The sequence below is a fragment of the Lepidochelys kempii genome, chromosome 2, assembly GCF_965140265.1.
Source record: "Lepidochelys kempii isolate rLepKem1 chromosome 2, rLepKem1.hap2, whole genome shotgun sequence".
Classification (NCBI taxonomy): Eukaryota; Metazoa; Chordata; order Testudines; family Cheloniidae; genus Lepidochelys; species Lepidochelys kempii.
Window position 1 is genome coordinate 266,268,920 of NC_133257.1, and position 17,066 is coordinate 266,285,985.

Consider the following 17,066-nt stretch of genomic DNA (forward strand, 5'->3'; position numbering starts at 1 on the left):
ATGAGGAATCCTCTCTTTGATTTACCACTCTGTCTTCCAGTAATGTACAAAAAAATCAGTCGGTTATTTTAGCCCAACAACAGAAAAAAGCTCCAAGGGAGGATTTCTTCTTTCTGAAGTTTTTTGGAAGAATCTTGATTGGTGGTCCACATTCCTGGCTAAATTATTGACTGTCATGAATCACGCTGGATAGATTCTATCTGGCTGGAAGTCTAGTATCATAGTTCCTATTTTTAAAAGGGAGCACAGAAAGAATCCTGCTTCATAGAGACCTACGAGTCTGGTAGATGTGGCACAGAAAATTTATTCCAGATTATTACTATCTAAACTTTAAATATAAATTTTGGACACTAATTTACCACATTAGAGCAGTCTGGCTTTAGGGCTGGTAGAGCCACAATTGACAAGAGTTTTATCTTACATGATTTATAAATATCATCTAGTGCTCTTAACCACAGTATACAGTGTATGCTGTTCTCATAGATCTAAAGATGGCATTTGATGCTATTAACCAAGAAACTTTGGGCACAACTAAGAATGATGCGTATTGATCTAAGACTTTTGTATATTCTAGAGGCTCTACATCAGAGCAATATGACAAATGTAAGAACTAAAGTCAATGGAGACTGTAGTAACATTTTCCCCTACTTTTCTAGCATGTCTTTTTAATTTATGTATTAATGATTTGGTGGATATTTTAAAGATAGATAATTTCCTGATGGTCTGACATGAAAGTCCTTTACCACTGCATAGGTTGCCTCTCCACTGAACTGATCCAGACCTATCAAACTAAAACTAGTGAGGGAGATTTCAGTGAAGAATGAGATTCAGCCCTGGTCTACACTAGGACTTCAGGTCGAATTTAGCAGCGTTAAATCGATTTAAACCTGCACCCGTCCACACAGTGAAGCCCTTTATTTCGACTTAAAGGGCTCTTAAAATCGATTTCCTTACTCCACCCCTGACAAGTGGATTAGCGCTTAAATCGACGTTCCCAGCTCGAATTTGGGGTACTGTGGACACAATTCGATGTTATTGGCATCCGGGAGCTATCCCAGAGTGCTCCATTCTGACCGCTCTGGACAGCACTCTCAACTCAGATGCACTGGCCAGGTAGACAGGAAAAGAACCGCGAACTTTTGAATCTCATTTCCTGTTTGGCCAGCGTGGCAAGCTGCAGGTGACCATGCAGAGCTCATCAGCACAGGTGACCATGATGGAGTCCCAGAATCGCAAAAGAGCTCCAGCATGGACCGAACGGGAGGTACGGGATCTGATCGCTGTTTGGGGAGAGGAATCCGTGCTATCAGAACTCCGTTCCAGTTTTCGAAATGCCAAAACCTTTGTGAAAATCTCCCAGGGCATGAAGGACAGAGGCCATAACAGGGACCCGAAGCAGTGCCGCGTGAAACTGAAGGAGCTGAGGCAAGCCTACCAGAAACCCAGAGAGGCGAACAGCCGCTCTGGGTCAGAGCCCCAAACATGCCACTTCTATGATGAGCTGCATGCCATTTTAGGGGGTTCAGCCACCACTACCCCAGCCGAGTTGTTTGACTCCTTCAATGGAGATGGAGGCAATACGGAAGCAGGTTTTGGGGACGAAGAAGATGAGGAGGAGGAGGAGGTTGTAGATAGCTCACAGCAAGCAAGCGGAGAAACCGGTTTTCCCGACAGCCAGGAACTGTTTCTCACCCTAGACCTGGAGCCAGTACCCCCCGAACCCACCCAAGGCTGCCTCCTGGACCCAGCAGGCGGAGAAGGGACCTCTGGTGAGTGTACCTTTTAAAATGCTATACATGGTTTAAAAGCAAGCATGTGAAAGGATTACTTTGCCCTGGCATTTGCGGTTCTCCTTGATGTAGTCCTAAAGCCTTTGCAAAAGGTTTCTGGGGAGGGCAGCCTTATTTCGTCCTTCATGGTAGGACACTTTTATCACTCCAGGCCAGTAACACATACTCGGGAATCACTGTAGAACAAAGCATTGCAGTGTATGTTTGCTGGCATTCAACCAAAATCCGTTCTTTCTCTCTGTGTGTTATCCTCAGGAGAGTGAGATATAATTCATGGTCACCTGGTTGAAATAGGGTGCTTTTCTTCAGGGACACTCAGTATAGCCCATTCCTGCTGGGCTGTTTGCCTGTGGCTGAACAGAAATGTTCCCCGCTGTTAGCCACGGGGAGGGGGGAGGGTTGAGGGGGTAGTCACGCGGTGGGAGGAGGCAAAATGCGACCTTGTAACGAAAGCACATGTGCTATGTATGTAATGTTAACAGCAAGGTTTACCCTGAAAGAGTGTAGCGACTGTTTTATAAAATGTGTCTTTTTAAATACCGCTGTCCCTTTTTTTTTCTCCACCAGCTGGATGTGTTTCAATGATCACAGGATCTTCTCCTTCCCAGAGGCTAGTGAAGCTTAGAAAGAAAAAAAAACGCACTCGAGATGAAATGTTCTCCGAGCTAATGCTGTCCTCCCACACTGACAGAGCACAGACGAATGCGTGGAGGCAAATAATGTCAGAGTGCAGGAAAGCACAAAATGACCGGGAGGAGAGGTGGAGGGCTGAAGAGAGTAAGTGGCGGGCTGAAGACAGGGCTGAAACTCAAATGTGGCGGCAGCGTAATGAGAGGAGGCAGGATTCAATGCTGAGGCTGCTGCAGGACCAAACCAGAATGCTCCAGTGTATGGTTGAGCTGCAGCAAAGGCAGCTGGAGCACAGACTGCCACTGCTGCCCCTCTGTAACCAACCACCCTCCTCCCCAAGTTCCATAGCCTCCACACCCAGACGCCCAAGAACGCGGTGGGGGGGCCTCCGGCCAACCAGCGACTCCACAACAGAGGATTGCCCAAAAAAAAGAAGGCTGTCATTCAATAAATTTTAAAGTTGTAAACTTTTAAAGTGCTGTGCTTAAAGTGCTGTGTGGCATTTTCCTTCCCTCCTCCACCACCCCTCCTGGGATACCTTGGTAGTCATCCCCCTATTTGTGTGATGAATGAATAACGAATGCATGACTGTGAAGCAGCAATGACTTTATTGCCTCTGCAAGCGGTGATTAAAGGGAGGAGGGGAGGGTGGTTAGCTTACAGGGAAGTAGAGTGAACCAAGGGGCGGGGGGTTTCATCAAGGAGAAACAAACAGAACTTTCACACTGTAGCCTGGCCAGTCATGAAACTGGTTTTCAAAGCTTCTCTGATGCGTACCGCGCCCTCCTGAGCTCTTCTAACCGCCCTGGTGTCTGGCTGCGCGTAACCAGCAGCCAGGCGATTTGCCTCAATCTCCCACCCCGCCATAAACGTCTCCCCCTTACTCTCACAGATATTGTGGAGCACACAGCAAGCAGTAATAACAGTGGGAATATTGGTTTCGCTGAGGTCTAAGCGAGTCAGTAAACTGCGCCAGCGCGCCTTTAAACGTCCAAATGCACATTCTACCACCATTCTGCACTTGCTCAGCCTGTAGTTGAACAGCTCCTGACCACTGTCCAGGCTGCCTGTGTACGGCTTCATGAGCCATGGCATTAAGGGGTAGGCTGGGTCCCCAAGGATACATATAGGCATTTCAACATCCCCAACAGTTATTTTCTGGTCTGGGAAGAAAGTCCCTTCCTGCAGCTTTTGAAACAGACCAGAGTTCCTGAAGATGCGAGCGTCATGCACCTTTCCCGGCCATCCCACGTTGATGTTGGTGAAACGTCCCTTGTGATCCACCAGAGCTTGCAGCACTATCGAAAAGTACCCCTTGCGGTTTATGTACTCGCCGGCTTGGTGCTCTGGTGCCAAGATAGGGATATGGGTTCCGTCTATAGCCCCACCACAGTTAGGGAATCCCATTGCAGCAAAGCCATCCACTATGACCTGCACATTTCCCAGGGTCACTACCCTTGATATCAGCAGATCTTTGATTGCGTGAGCTACTTGCATCACAGCAGCCCCCACAGTAGATTTGCCCACTCCAAATTGATTCCCAACTGACCGGTAGCTGTCTGGCGTTGCAAGCTTCCACAGGGCTATCGCCACTCGCTTCTCAACTGTGAGGGCTGCTCTCATCCTGGTATTCATGCGCTTCAGGGCAGGGGAAAGCAAGTCACAAAGTTCCATGAAAGTGCCCTTACGCATGCGAAAGTTTCGCAGCCACTGGGAATCGTCCCAGACCTGCAACACTATGCGGTCCCACCAGTCTGTGCTTGTTTCCCGAGCCCAGAATCGGCGTTCCACAGCATGAACCTGCCCCATTAGCACCATGATGCATGCATTGGCAGGGCCCATGCTTTCAGAGAAATCTGTGTCCATGTCCTGATCACTCACGGGACCGCGCTGACGTCGCCTCCTCGCCCGGTATCGCGTTGCCATGTTCTGGTGCTGCATATACTGCTGGATAATGCGTGTGGTGGTTGATGTGCTCCTAATTGCCAAAATGAGCTCAGCGGCCTCCATGCTTGCCTTGGTATGGCGTCCGCACAGAAAAAAGGCGCGGAACCATTGTCTGCCGTTGCTCTGACGGAGGGAGGGGCGACTGACGACACGGCTTACAGGGTTGGCTTCAGGGAGCTAAAATCAACAAAGGGTGTGCCTGTACATCAAGGAGTATTTCAGGCACGACTGCACGGAGGGTTCCAATAAGAAATGGTGCACCAAAGTTATCGTTGTTATTGGAACAAGGAGGTTAGCCTGGCCTCTGATTGATACATGGCTAGATTAACCTCGCTGCGCCTTCTCTGTGACTGACTGCAGTGTGATCTAGACAGGGGAGGAGGAAAATGAGTACAAAACAAATCTGGTCTATTTCTTGTTCTGACCCACTCCATCGATCCTTTACATCTTTGGCTGGCAGCAGACAAAAAAGGCGCGAAATGATTGTCTGCCCTTGCTTTCACGGGGGGAGGGAGGGTGGGAACAGGGTCCTGACGGTATGTACCCAGAACCACCCGCGACAATGTTTTAGCCCCATCAGGCATTGGGATATCAACCCAGAATTCCAATGGGCAGCGGAGACTGCGGGAACTGTGGGATAGCTACCCACAGTGCAACGCTCCAGAAGTCGACGCTTGCCTCGGTACTGTGGAAGCGCTCCGCCGAGTTAATGCACTTAATGCACTTAGAGCATTTTCTGTGGGGACACACACACTCGAATATATAAAACCTATTTCAAAAAAACCGACTTCTATAAATTCGACCTAATTTCGTAGTGTAGACATACCCTAATTAAGTTTCCCATAGAATCAATACCAAAAAAAAATCTTTTGTAATAGAGAATTACCTTAAAAGTCACATTCTAATTAATGTCAAGTGAGGGAATTGGCCTCTCACTAAGAATTTGCAGATCTAAGGATCATCAGGCCAAGTACAAAAATGGGGTGGGGGCACATGAGAAACTGCTTCACTTTTAAGTGCTACTACAAATTAATTATGTAAGTATCAATAAAAACAAATGTTACATGCTTTCCTAGAGGAAAGAATAATCGGACACAGTTCCAGAATGAGAGATGGGATGGGAACACATTCAGTTGAGGTGCACAGTGGGTAGTCAATGGAATTTGCTTAAAGCACAAATTTGCTAGTTGGTTGATTAAACGGGAGGTGTCTGTGCAGAACAGTAGTTATTCTGTTTATTAAGCCCAGTTGGCAGGTTTTCTAGCACCAGGAAAAGGTATAAAATTAACACCCCTAAATGGAAAACAAACAAGAACTTTAAAAACAAAATGGAAATAGCAAGTGGTACTAATTGGTTTGCTTGAATGTTGTACCCTCTGACCACCCTTCATCTATTTTGAATCTTTAGATTGTAAACTCTTCTGAGTAAGAAAAATGTTATCCTAATTGTCTGTCAGCACAAAGAGGCCCCAATGTGGATTTGCACCATTGGTTGCTACTGCTACATAAATAATCAAATGTGCAAATGATAGCAGACCAGCAGCATGCAAGCAGTGTGTAAAATACTTGTAACATAGCAGCTGGAATTTATATGCACTACTGCTGTCTATGGGTTGGAATCAGCCACACTCAACATTTATCAGACATGTTCCTTGACAGAAGCCTGAAAACAGGATATTAAATTCTATTACTCCTAACAGCTAGTAATGAACACAGGATAATAGAAGTTATAGATGAAAGGCTCTTACTGTTGCCCACTCTCATGATTTTGTCATGAGTCTCAATAATTATTTTCCTTTAAGCCCCAGCTCCTAGAGTCAAGTAGGATGTGATAATTTCAACCTTCCTTCTTAAATAATATATATATATATATATATATATATCTAACCCTCATGGCTGTTGAGAAAAACTTCAAAATACGATCCCAGTACATCCTAGAGGCTCAAAAAGCAGAAAGCAAATTAAAAGCACACCAAATCTATTTTTCAAATATAATCTCATGCCTTAAAAGCCAATCTTATGACTGGTTTCAGAGAGGTAGCCATGTTAGTCTGTAGCAGCAAAAAGAATGAGGAGGAGGTCTCTAAGGTGCCACAAGTACTCCTTGCATTAATCTTATGATCGTGAGCCTGACATGATGACTGAACATCTGGGGTTGGCAACCCTGGGAGCCGTTCCTTTCCGCACACCAGACAGCGCCCACTTAAGAAAAATGGGCCTCCACCTAGACAGTAAAATCACTAGCTTCCGATGAAGTGAGCTGTAGCTCACGAACGCTCATGCTCAGCCAAATTGGTTAGTCTCGAAGGTGCCACAAGGCCTCCTTTTCTTTCAGCTCCCCCTAGCGTTCCACCCCAAATCCCCCCTATTTCAGCAGAAGGTGGAGGGGCCTGTCCCCAGGCCTGGAACACCTATAACCGGAGCGGCCGTTCAGACACGGCAGGGACAGGCGTCGGGCAGGCGGCCAGGCCTTCGATACAGCCCTCACTGAAGCGCCTCCCCTCGACCAGGGGGGTTGCGGGGGCCCTGCATCGGGCCTGCGGCGTGCCAGAGCTTTGGGGCAGGCCGAATTGGACACTCGCCCCCCTCCCTGCCCAAGAGAGGGGCGACCCCGCCCCCCGGCCTGGGGCCGCGTAGGCCCCCCAGCAGCCCGGCCACGCGGAAGCGGCCCTGGCAACCCCCTCAGCAGAAGATGCCGGGCGCCGCTCCCGATGCCCGCGAGGGGGGCTGTCCCCCGCCTTCCCCAAGGCGCCCCCAGCGCCATCTGAGGGGGCTGCGGCTGCCGTTAGCCCGGCCGAGCCCCTCCCTGCCTCCACCCCGCCCAAAATGGCGCCGGCGCAGAGCGGCCCGCCCCCGAATCCGCCCGCGCCCAGGCGGCGCCCGGAAATACCCTCGCCCGCCGCCGCCCTCAGTGAAGATGGCGCCCGTGGCGTGTCTCTCCCCCCAGCGGCAGCCAATGGGCGCGGCGGAGGAGCGTCGCGGGGGTAGTGACGCGGCCGGCCCGCGCCCCCTCACGCGCGCTCTCTCCCTCTCCCCGGGCGCGGGCGGGCGAGGTCAGCTCGGCGGGGCCGGCGGTTGCTGAGGCGGGGCGGTGAGTGGCTGGCGGCCAGGCCCCGGAGGCCTCCCTGGCTCTGGGGGAGGGGCGGCGGACCGGACCGGGCCGGGCCGGGCCGGGCCAGTCACGGCGCCGGGAAGAGGGGTGGTCCCCCGCCCCCTCCCTTCCCCCGCGTGCCGGCCCGGATCCGTGTCCCGCCGCGCCTGGGGCTGTTCCGGCTCCCGGCCGCGAGAGAGAGGGGGGGGTGTATCCGGGCCGCGGGGGGGGGCCTGGTCTAGAAATCGGGGGGCCCCGGGCTGTGGCCGAGCCGGTTCCCCTCTCCGCCCGGCGGGGGCGGGCGGCCGTTCAACGCCCCGCGCCCGCCCTGCGTGCCGGGCCCTGGGCCTCGCCCTGGTGACATTGACCTGCCCCCGGCTCCCTCCCTGTCTCGGCCTGAGCGGCTGCTCGCGGGCGGGGCCTCCCCGTCGCGCCGCTGGGCCGCTCGGGGGTGCGGTCTGCGCCCCCACACCGCTGCGCCGGGAGAAGCCCCGAGGGCGGGCACCTTCCCCCCTGGAGCTGGGGCTGATTTGTGGGTAAATAACGTCTAGGGCTCCCTACGCTGGCAAAGTGCCCCTCGTGCAGAGGTGGCCTCGGCGGGACGCTTGTCGGTAGGAGCCGGGAAGCGGGCGATCCAGTGCAGACGAGGGGGTGGGGTCCATCAGAGCTGGGCCTCGTGTCCCTCCATGTGCTGCTGCTGCCCCAGAGGAGCTGGCCTGTGGGTCAGGGGAGAAGAGGCCCGTTCTCGGTGATTTCACAACTGGCTTCGGCAGGACTAGGAGAGGCTACCCAGAAGTACCATCCGCATTTTGTGCCTGCAGGGTGCATGTGACGGAGCAGGGTACTTACATGAGCGGGCTCAGAGCCAAACCGTACAGCAGTGCTGTGGCAGTGCTCAGGTATTGCTGGGATTGGTAGGAAGTAGATACAATCCTATGATGGATGTCAGTGGTCGCAAATGGGAGTTAATACCAACCTTCAATTTTCACTGTAACTTCTAAGCGGGAGTTTTAAATTTTCATGGGTTCCCCCTCCCCACAATTGCTCTTGATTTCAACTAAGTTACTGATAATGTGCCTAAGACTTAGGCTGATTGTTGTGAATAAATGAGTGAAAGTGGAAGGAAGTGTTTCTTGCGGGCCCAGACCTTAGTGATGCTATATAAATATCATGAATTAATGTAAAACAAACAGGGCTGAAATTCATTGACAGTTCCCAACATGAGACTACACTTTATCTTCTAGAGCAGTTGAGTGTCCGTAAGGCCTTGTCTACGCTTGTGGCAGCACGTGGGGTAGACGTAGCTATGGGCCAGAGTGAAAAACGGGCTGCTTCCCCACTGTGGTGTGTAGCTACACGTGGCTGTGAAAGGCTTTGGCCAAGGGGAGGCAGCAGTGAAATGCTCTGGCAGCAAGGATGCTACACTGCTAAAAAGAGCCGAGTAGAGGTGGGAGGCACTGCTTGGGTGTGTAGAGAGCCATGTAGGTACAGACGCCAAGGTTCTGGCTTGTCTGTACTCTACTTACCTAAGCAGTGCCTCGCTGTCTACATTGCTGTTTATACCCATGCTAGCTGGGTGTGTAGTGTGTCTACACTACACACCACTACAAATGTAGGCATAGCCTATGTGACACATGATTTTCAGTCACTACCAGCCTGGGCTAGATTCAAACCAGGCTATTGATGGAAAACTCTATGCCCTAGAGTCATCCAGTTACCTCTTCTTTTTTAACTTTCAAATATGCTTTTGTTAAAGTGTTTTGTTTTTTTTCCTTTTGTAGGGCCTCTGAAATGTGGAGTTGACCCCAGTTCAGTTTTGTCCCCCTCCTCTTCACTCCCAATAGCTCTAGCTGTGTCATGGCAGCCAGACTGGTGCAACGCTGTTGTCATCGGCTCTTTTGTGGCTCCATCTTCGCACCCCTGGCGACCCCAACTTCTCTGTTAGCACCAGCATCCAAGACAGTGGTAGCAAGAGCTCTACCTCAGGCAGCTCTTGCTTCATTACACACTTCAAGCCTTTCCAGGCAAACAGATAAACTCTCAGTCAAGGAGCAAGTGTACAGCCGACATCCAGAGCATAGAGAGATTGATGAACTCATTGAATCAGCTTCTAGCCCTGAAGATCTCTTGAACGTGGGTGAACATCACCCTCTAAATGGGAACCAGGCCTCTGCAGTAGTCATCCAACTCTCCCGACTCGTGGTGGACAAGAAACTAGAAACAGAGAGCATCTTGCAGGACAGTCGCTTCCAGCAAGTGCTCAACATTCTAAATAGCCAGGTATGTTCCCATGATGCCACGGATGGGCGCTCTTGGAGGGAGGAGTGTGACAGGAGAACAAGCAGATAAAGTCCCCTTTCCCAGCTGCTTTTAGCTGGTGGCCTGTGCAGAGTTGGCTGGTCACATGATGTTGGTTCTCCTAACTTCCAGCTGAGAGAGACAGAGCCCATGGAAGGGAGAGAGAGAGTGACCGACTGCTTTCACAAAAGGCAGAATACTTGCTGCACTGGAAACAACTAAAAACGCAACATTACTTGGCTATTCCATTTCTGTGTGTTCAATGGCTGTAGTGGCTGTGGGTGCTATGCGTCCCAGTGGATGGGCACGGGCAGGGATTGAGGTGATAGCCTAGCACACACAACATTGCCTTCCCAATTTGCAGTCTCTTTTTTTGAGATTATGCTGCTGCGCCTCCCCTATCGGTGACACGAGGCAATGGTGCTTCAGAGAACCCTGCTAAGTTCTGTTGTCTTCACAGGGGCTGCGGTGAACAGCAGCACAAGGACTAATAAAGTTTGAATTGGACTGAGCGTTGGTGAATTCTGCCAGCAGCAGTGTTGTACCCATGTTAAGAACTTTAGTTTCCCCCTTTGGGCATATCACTGAATCCACACCCAGCTCTCAACAGCCACATGGAACCCTGGATTAGCCCAATGAAATCTCAGTAAAATGATAAGAATGAGAGTGGGTTTCACATGTTACATTATGTTCTCCACTATCTATTCTTAAACTACAGCAGCCATGTCAAATTCAGTACTGTCCTTGTCTGTGGTTGGTACTGGCCCAGCTGGCTGCCACAGCAATATCTGTAGTTCATGGGCCCCATGTCTCTATTACTGGACCCTGGGGATAAAAGAATGCTACAGACACCTTGTATAGATCAGTAGAAATACTGAAGCATCTCACCCTAAGAGCATGCATACACGGGGATGTTAAATTGGATTCGTTTGTTTGCTCTGAGTGCACCAATTTGGTGCACTTAGATCTGGAAAAAGGGGTAAACAGTGAGATGGCAAAATTTGCAGACAATACAGAACTACTCAAGATAGTTAAGTCCCAGGCAGACTGCGAAGAACTACAAAAGGGTCTCTCAAAACTGGGTGGCTGGGCAACAAAATGGCAGAAGAAATTCAGTGTTGATAAATGCAAAGTAATGCACATTGGAAAAGATAATCCCAACTATATGTATAAAATGGTGGGGTCTAAATTAGTTGTTACCACTCAAGAAAGAGATCATGGAGTCATTCTGGTTAGTTCTCTGAAAACATCCATTCAGTGTGCAGCAACAATCAAAAAAGTTAACAGAATGTTGGGAATCATTAAGAAAGGGATAGATAATAAGACAGAAAATATCATATTGCCTCTGTATAAATCCATGATGCACCCATATTCTGAATACTGCGTGCAGATGTGGTCGTCCCATCTCAAAAAAGATATACTGGAATTGGGAAAGGTTGAGAAACGGGCAACAGAAATGATTAGGGGTATGGAACGGCTGCCATATGAGGAGAGATTAATAAGACTGGGACTTTTCAGCTTGGAAAAGAGACGACTAAGGAGGGATAGGATAGAGATCTATAAAATCATGACTGGTGTGGAGGAAGTAAATATGGAAGTGTTATTTACTCCTTCGCATAACACAAGAACTAGGGGTCACCAAATGACATTAATAGGCAGCAGGTTTAAAACAAAAGGAAGTATTTTTTCACACAACGCACGGTCAATCTGTGGAATTCCTTGCCAGAGGATGTTGTGAAGGGCAAAACTATAACAGGGTTCAAAAAAGAACTAGATAAATTCATGGAGGATACGTCCATCAATGGCTATTAGCCAGGATGGGCAGGGATGGTGTCCCTAGCCTCTGTTTGCCAGAAGCTGGGAATGGGTGACGGGATGGATCACTTGATGATTACCTCTTCTGTTCGTTTCCTCTGGAGCATGTGGCATTGGCCACTGTTGGAAGACAGGATACTGGGCTAAATGGACCTTTGGTCTGACCCAGTATGGCCATTCTTATGTAAATTAACTGAGTGGCATTCACACTACTTTGTTATGCCACGCTGCTCTGTGCTACTCAATACTGCTATCAGAAAGTGCCATACCTAGCTGTGTGCTAGCATTTAAATGGGGATCTGGTTGAGATGACCATGGAGCAGTGAAGGTGCACAGACAGATCCATAGACAGGATGATCCAGGTGTGAAGCAGTGCACTGTGGGATGGCAGTGGGAGGATTGCCAGAAGCAGAATAGTTAAGGATTTGTCCACATGAACCTTAAAGCAAATAAACTCACTGCAATGAGGAGTTACTTCTCTTCCAAAGAGGATTAATTGCTGCCATCTAAGTTACTAAATAACTTGATTTTAAAAAGAAGTTGAGTGTGGGCACAAGACACTCTAATTCAAACAAACTAAAGTTAAGCTGATATAAGACCCCGTGTAGACAAGCCCTGAGATATCAAAAGACAGGTAGGGGTGGACCAGGCCAGCAATTGGACAGAAGTCTCTCAATGGAATTTGGTATCAAAGTGCTGCAGGAAATAGTGTTGGTGATTTGTATTGAAAGACTGAATGGGGCACAAGACTGAGAGTGGGAATACTGAGGTTCTGTTCCTGGCTTGCCAGTGACCTGTGTGATCTTTGGTAGGTCATGATATGTTTCTTCAGCTGCCTAATGGGTGATACTTGTTTACAGACCCTTTGCAATCCACTCTGAGATCTCTAAGAATTACTGTTCTACAGTGGTGATCATCAGCCTGAGTCAGTGTCCAAGCCTGGCTCTGAGAGGCTGCTGTGCTCCTTGAAGCGCCAAGTTTCTGACAAGTCTTAAGACCGAAGTCTTGGTTATTATGGTGCCTGTGATACCATTTGCCAGAGCACTAGTAGAGCACCCTGGCCACATTCTATCTGAGCCGTTACAGTCTACTTCCCTTGATACCTTCTGCAGCTTCAAGCTGAAAAGTGATTCTTCCGTTTCCTTAAACTGTTTTGTCATGTTGTTAGATAGCTGTCATGTTCCACCCCAGAGGTGGCTGCAATTTGGTGATATTTTCTTTGTTTTCTGCACAACCCGTGGGGATTCTTCAGCATGAAAGGTGCTTTAGAAGCTAGACTATCATCTGTGCAACTTTGGGCTTCTGTTTTTTTTTTTCCAGCTGCATATTAGCTTTTCTCACTGGAACTGCCAAGTTGACCCCATTGCCCAGCAGCGATAGCCCTACGCTGCCCTGTGGGTGACCTGGGTCATTGGATCTTGCACATATAGTCAAGATCTGGAAGCATAAGAATGATGGCCTTTCAGCTTCATCATCAGTTTCTCCTTGGAGAAGAGCCGCAAGTGCCCTGTGCCTTCATGAGGCAGTTGTGGAATGTACACGGGGGCGGGAGGGGAGTTTGGTCTGAACATAGAGGAAAAAGAGAGAGAAATGTTGACTGACACTAAAGGCAATGAAAGCTCAGCCCTGGGAAAACTAGAGCACCACTGCTCTGTCTCCAGACCAGGGCTGGACATAGCAGCTGCTCATGCTGCTGGGAAAGCTGCAGGCTGTGAGTGAAGTTAAAGGGGCAGTGAATGTGGAGTGTAGACACGGGAGCACTAAAACCACTCTTTCGGGGGTGCCTTCTGGAGCGTCTGGCATTTGCCAATGCTGGATGACTGATCCCATCTGATAAATCCTCTAGTCTCTAACTCCACCTCTTGCTCTGTTACAGCCTCCTTTGTGCCTAACAACATTCCCATATTTCCTCTTTGCTGCCTAGCTTTCCCAGGTCTGGAATAGCTCTTTGTTGCCCCTCTTGAAGAGCCTCTACCGTCTGGGGCTGGAGAGGAATAAAAGGGAGCTGAGATCGGTGAAGCAGGAGGTACGCTGGCGGTTAAGACGCTTGAACTTCAGGCAGATTGCTTCCCTGGCAGAGTACATAGCAGCCAGCGAGCACACGGAAGATCAGAGTGAGCTGCTGAGCGACGTGGTGAAGCACCTGGAGCTGCGCTGGACGGAGATTGGGGACACCAGAGTTGTGGTGGCACTGATGATGAAGGTCGGGCACCTCTCGCAGACCCTGATGGACCGGCTGGAGGACAAGGTATAGGCAGCAGCTAGGACATGCGTGAGTCTCCTGCAGGGTGGATTGATTTAAATAAATCCTTTTAAATCTCCCATTTGAATCATGATTTAAATCAGCAAGCAGGTAGCCTTCATTTAAATCAGTAATTTTAATTGTGCTTTCCATTTGTACTTTCTAGTTATTTTCTTTGGCTAGTAATTATTGAAACATGTTGATTTGCAACTAAATACGGCCTCTACGTCAAATTTGGTGCTTCTTTTTGCTAACCAGGAGGATAAACTGTATCTATACACAGATATTGAACCAGTGATATAGCTTAACTTACATTTATTTAGATTCTTAATTTTTACATTTATTGCAAGAGAATGATGCATTTTTCACTTCCTAGATGATCAATTTTTTACTTGCAGTTTGTGTCAAGCTGTATTTGGATGGAAATTCACATTTAATTGCAAATGCACAAAAACAGAACTTTACATGTTTTATTTAAATAAAGTACCTTAAATGTGCTGGATACATAAGGGAAAAAAGTTCAGCAAAATTAGGGCTGTCAAGTGATTAAAAAAATCTATTCACAAATAAGGGCTCGTAGGCATTTATACAGCACGTCAGGCATGCATGGCAGCATGTTCCCTCAGGGGCCTCCTGGGTCTTTTCTGATCTGGAATGTTTTCCCACCACCACCCCAAGAATGTTGTTGTTTTTTTTAAAGCAGTGATCCTGAATCTGACAAGCCAAACAACCCACATCTGGTCTGAGGTTAAGGAGAGAACTGTTGTGGTTTACTTTACAGTTTACTGAAATGGCTCCATAGTGAGACTCTGTAAAGAGCCTGCCTCACCCCCAGGGCCAAGCTCCACTGAGATCTGAGCACAGAGTTGCAGAATCTGCTCATTGTGGGGGCACGCTGCCTTGAGACTCCCCCATTTAAGTCATCACAGATGGGGAGAAAAGGAATGTTACCTTAGTTCTCTTTCCATTCCTTTCTCCTTCCAGTTCAGCCTGGTTCTGAATCAGATGGCTTGTGAATCACAGCTCTGCAGGCCTGTGCCCGTGGATTAGCTCATTGCTTACTAGATGTCCTTCAGGCATGTGATCTGGGCTGAGGAAACGCTCCCCAGATTGAAACCACCAGTGAGGTCTCTAAGTGGTTGTTTGACTGCAGCTATGTCAAATTCAGTACTCACCTTTTCCATGGTGAGTACTAGCCCAAAAAGCTGCCATAGAAACATCTGTAGTTCATGGGCCCCACGTCTCTCTCTTTCTGGATCCTGGGGATAAATATTTGCTGCAGACATTGGTACATGCTAATAAAAATACCACAGTTTAGACTGATTGGCTTGGGATTTTGCCAGGTAGCAAATTAAACACAGTGGGGTAAGGTTAGTAATAGGTGAGATGCCAAGGGAAACACCAGGAAATGGTGTTAATGATTCAGTAGGGGTTACTCTTTCCCCTCTGTCAGTACTCACCTTGCTGGTGCATTGGTTTAGAAGCTCAGATCCCATGGGGCTGAGCCCAACATAAACCCTTAATGTTAGAGCGCTGTAATCTTTTGGATGAAATGTAAACTGAGATGCTCAGAGTTTAAGGCCAAAAGGAACCATTCGATCACCTAGTCTCCTCTCCTGCATAGGACAGGTCATTTATTTTTTTAAAAAAGGCTCCAGAGGCAGTCCGAGTAACTACAGGCCCATAAGCCTAACCTCAGTACCAGGCAAATTGGTTGAAACTGTTCTAAAGAACAGAATTATCAGACACATAGATGAACACGATTTGTTGGAGAGGAGTCAAAATGGCTTTTGTAAAGGGCGAGGCATGATTTCCCATCTATTAGAATTGTTTGAGGGGGATCAACAAACATGGACAAGGGGATCCAATGGATATAGTTTACTTAGACTTTCAGAAAGCCTTTGACAAGGTCCCTCACAAAAGGCTCTTAAGCAAACTAAGTAGTCCTGGGGTAAGAGGGAAGGTCTTCTCATGGGTCACTAACTGGTTAAAAGACAGAAAACAAAGAGTAGGAATGAATGGTCAGTGTCTCCGAGGAATTAGCCAAGATGGTCAGGGATGCAACCCCATGCTGTGGGTGTCCCTAAGCCTGTGACTGCTAGATGCTGGGGCTGGGCAACGGGACAGATCATTAGATAATTGACTTGTTCTGTTCATTCCGTCTGAGGCATCTGGCATTGGCCACTGTCGGAAGAGAGGATACCAGGCTGAAGGGGCCATTCGTCTGATCCAGAATGGCCATTCTTATGTTCTTAAATTTCACCCAGTTACTCCTGTATTGAGCCCATACTGGCCACTTATAATAGATCCCACAGTATTTTTTGCAATAGTATTCAATGTAGCACTGATATCCTGACCAAATTCAGTCAGAAGTAATTACGCCCTGCCTCCATTAATTCTCCCCTCTGGATACAATGGTTTTGACATCATTTCTTATACTGTTTATTACTGTGATCTGCTGTGTTCTGCTCCAGCATTTCAGCGCTGGATGATCTTTGAGAGGGTATGTTTTGTTAAGATACTTTGAAATGTGAGATATGTAAGCAGTTAATCGTGTAAATTGCTTTATCCCACCTTTACTCTCTGTGCTTAATGTCTGTTGGCAGGCTTTGGAATTAGCCGAGCAATTCACTGCTGAGGACATTCGGAAAGTGGCGTTGGTTTTAGCTCTCCAGAACCGGCGCTCTGTCCCCCTGCTCCGGGCCATTTCCTACCATCTGGTTCAGAAGCACTTTACCCTCAGCACTAGTGTTCTTGTGGACTTGGCCTTTGCATATGGTAAGTGAGTCCAGCCGTCCCCTGAACTACTCAGTCAAGTATCACACCAGCAGAGTCCAGTGCAGCACAGTCTTTGCATTGAACTAGGACTTCAGAGCATCAGTACCATGATGATGCAGTCCTGGCTGAGGAAGAGGAGGACCACCTTGAGTCCTAAGCTCATACATTCAAGTACAAATAACTTTACCCAGCGGGTTGAAATCTCTCTTGACCCTGCTTTGGAGAGTTAACTGTCGAGTTATTTGGTACCTCTAATACACACCCACAATGGAATTGATTTTCTCAGTTACAATGCAGACCTTACAGTGCCCTCAGCTTTTGCATTCTATTCTATTTAGTTTCTTACCATGCTCATCAGCCTCATATCAAAGCACCTTCCAATAGTGCATTAAGTGTCACCATCCACATCTACCACGGACTTCTAGCAGCAAAGGCTTTCAAAGAAAACTACTTAAACCTGCACAGTTTGAAAGAG

At 48.3% G+C, this 17,066-nt stretch overlaps 1 protein-coding gene and 2 non-coding genes across 5 annotated transcripts in view; all 3 read left to right on the forward strand.

Moving 5' to 3' along the window:
- Positions 1 to 7,319: 7,319 nt before the first annotated feature.
- The window catches only part of TBRG4 (transforming growth factor beta regulator 4), a 28,654-nt gene continuing 18,907 nt past the window's right edge, over positions 7,320 to 17,066 (forward strand). Inside the window, exons 1-4 of one of the 3 annotated variants that reach the window (XM_073334886.1) lie at positions 7,320 to 7,458; positions 9,240 to 9,738; positions 13,496 to 13,819; positions 16,420 to 16,591. In XM_073334886.1, the coding sequence (XP_073190987.1) occupies positions 9,316 to 9,738; positions 13,496 to 13,819; positions 16,420 to 16,591 (919 nt within the window). In that variant the 5' untranslated portion in view covers positions 7,320 to 7,458; positions 9,240 to 9,315. The other 2 variants (XM_073334888.1, XM_073334887.1) reach the window with 2 other exon arrangements.
- Positions 10,473 to 10,610, forward strand: LOC140907993 (small nucleolar RNA SNORA5). Its single transcript, XR_012157704.1, has one exon. It is a non-coding gene; the product is annotated as a small nucleolar RNA SNORA5 (small nucleolar RNA).
- Positions 14,962 to 15,101, forward strand: LOC140907992 (small nucleolar RNA SNORA5). Its single transcript, XR_012157703.1, has one exon. It is a non-coding gene; the product is annotated as a small nucleolar RNA SNORA5 (small nucleolar RNA).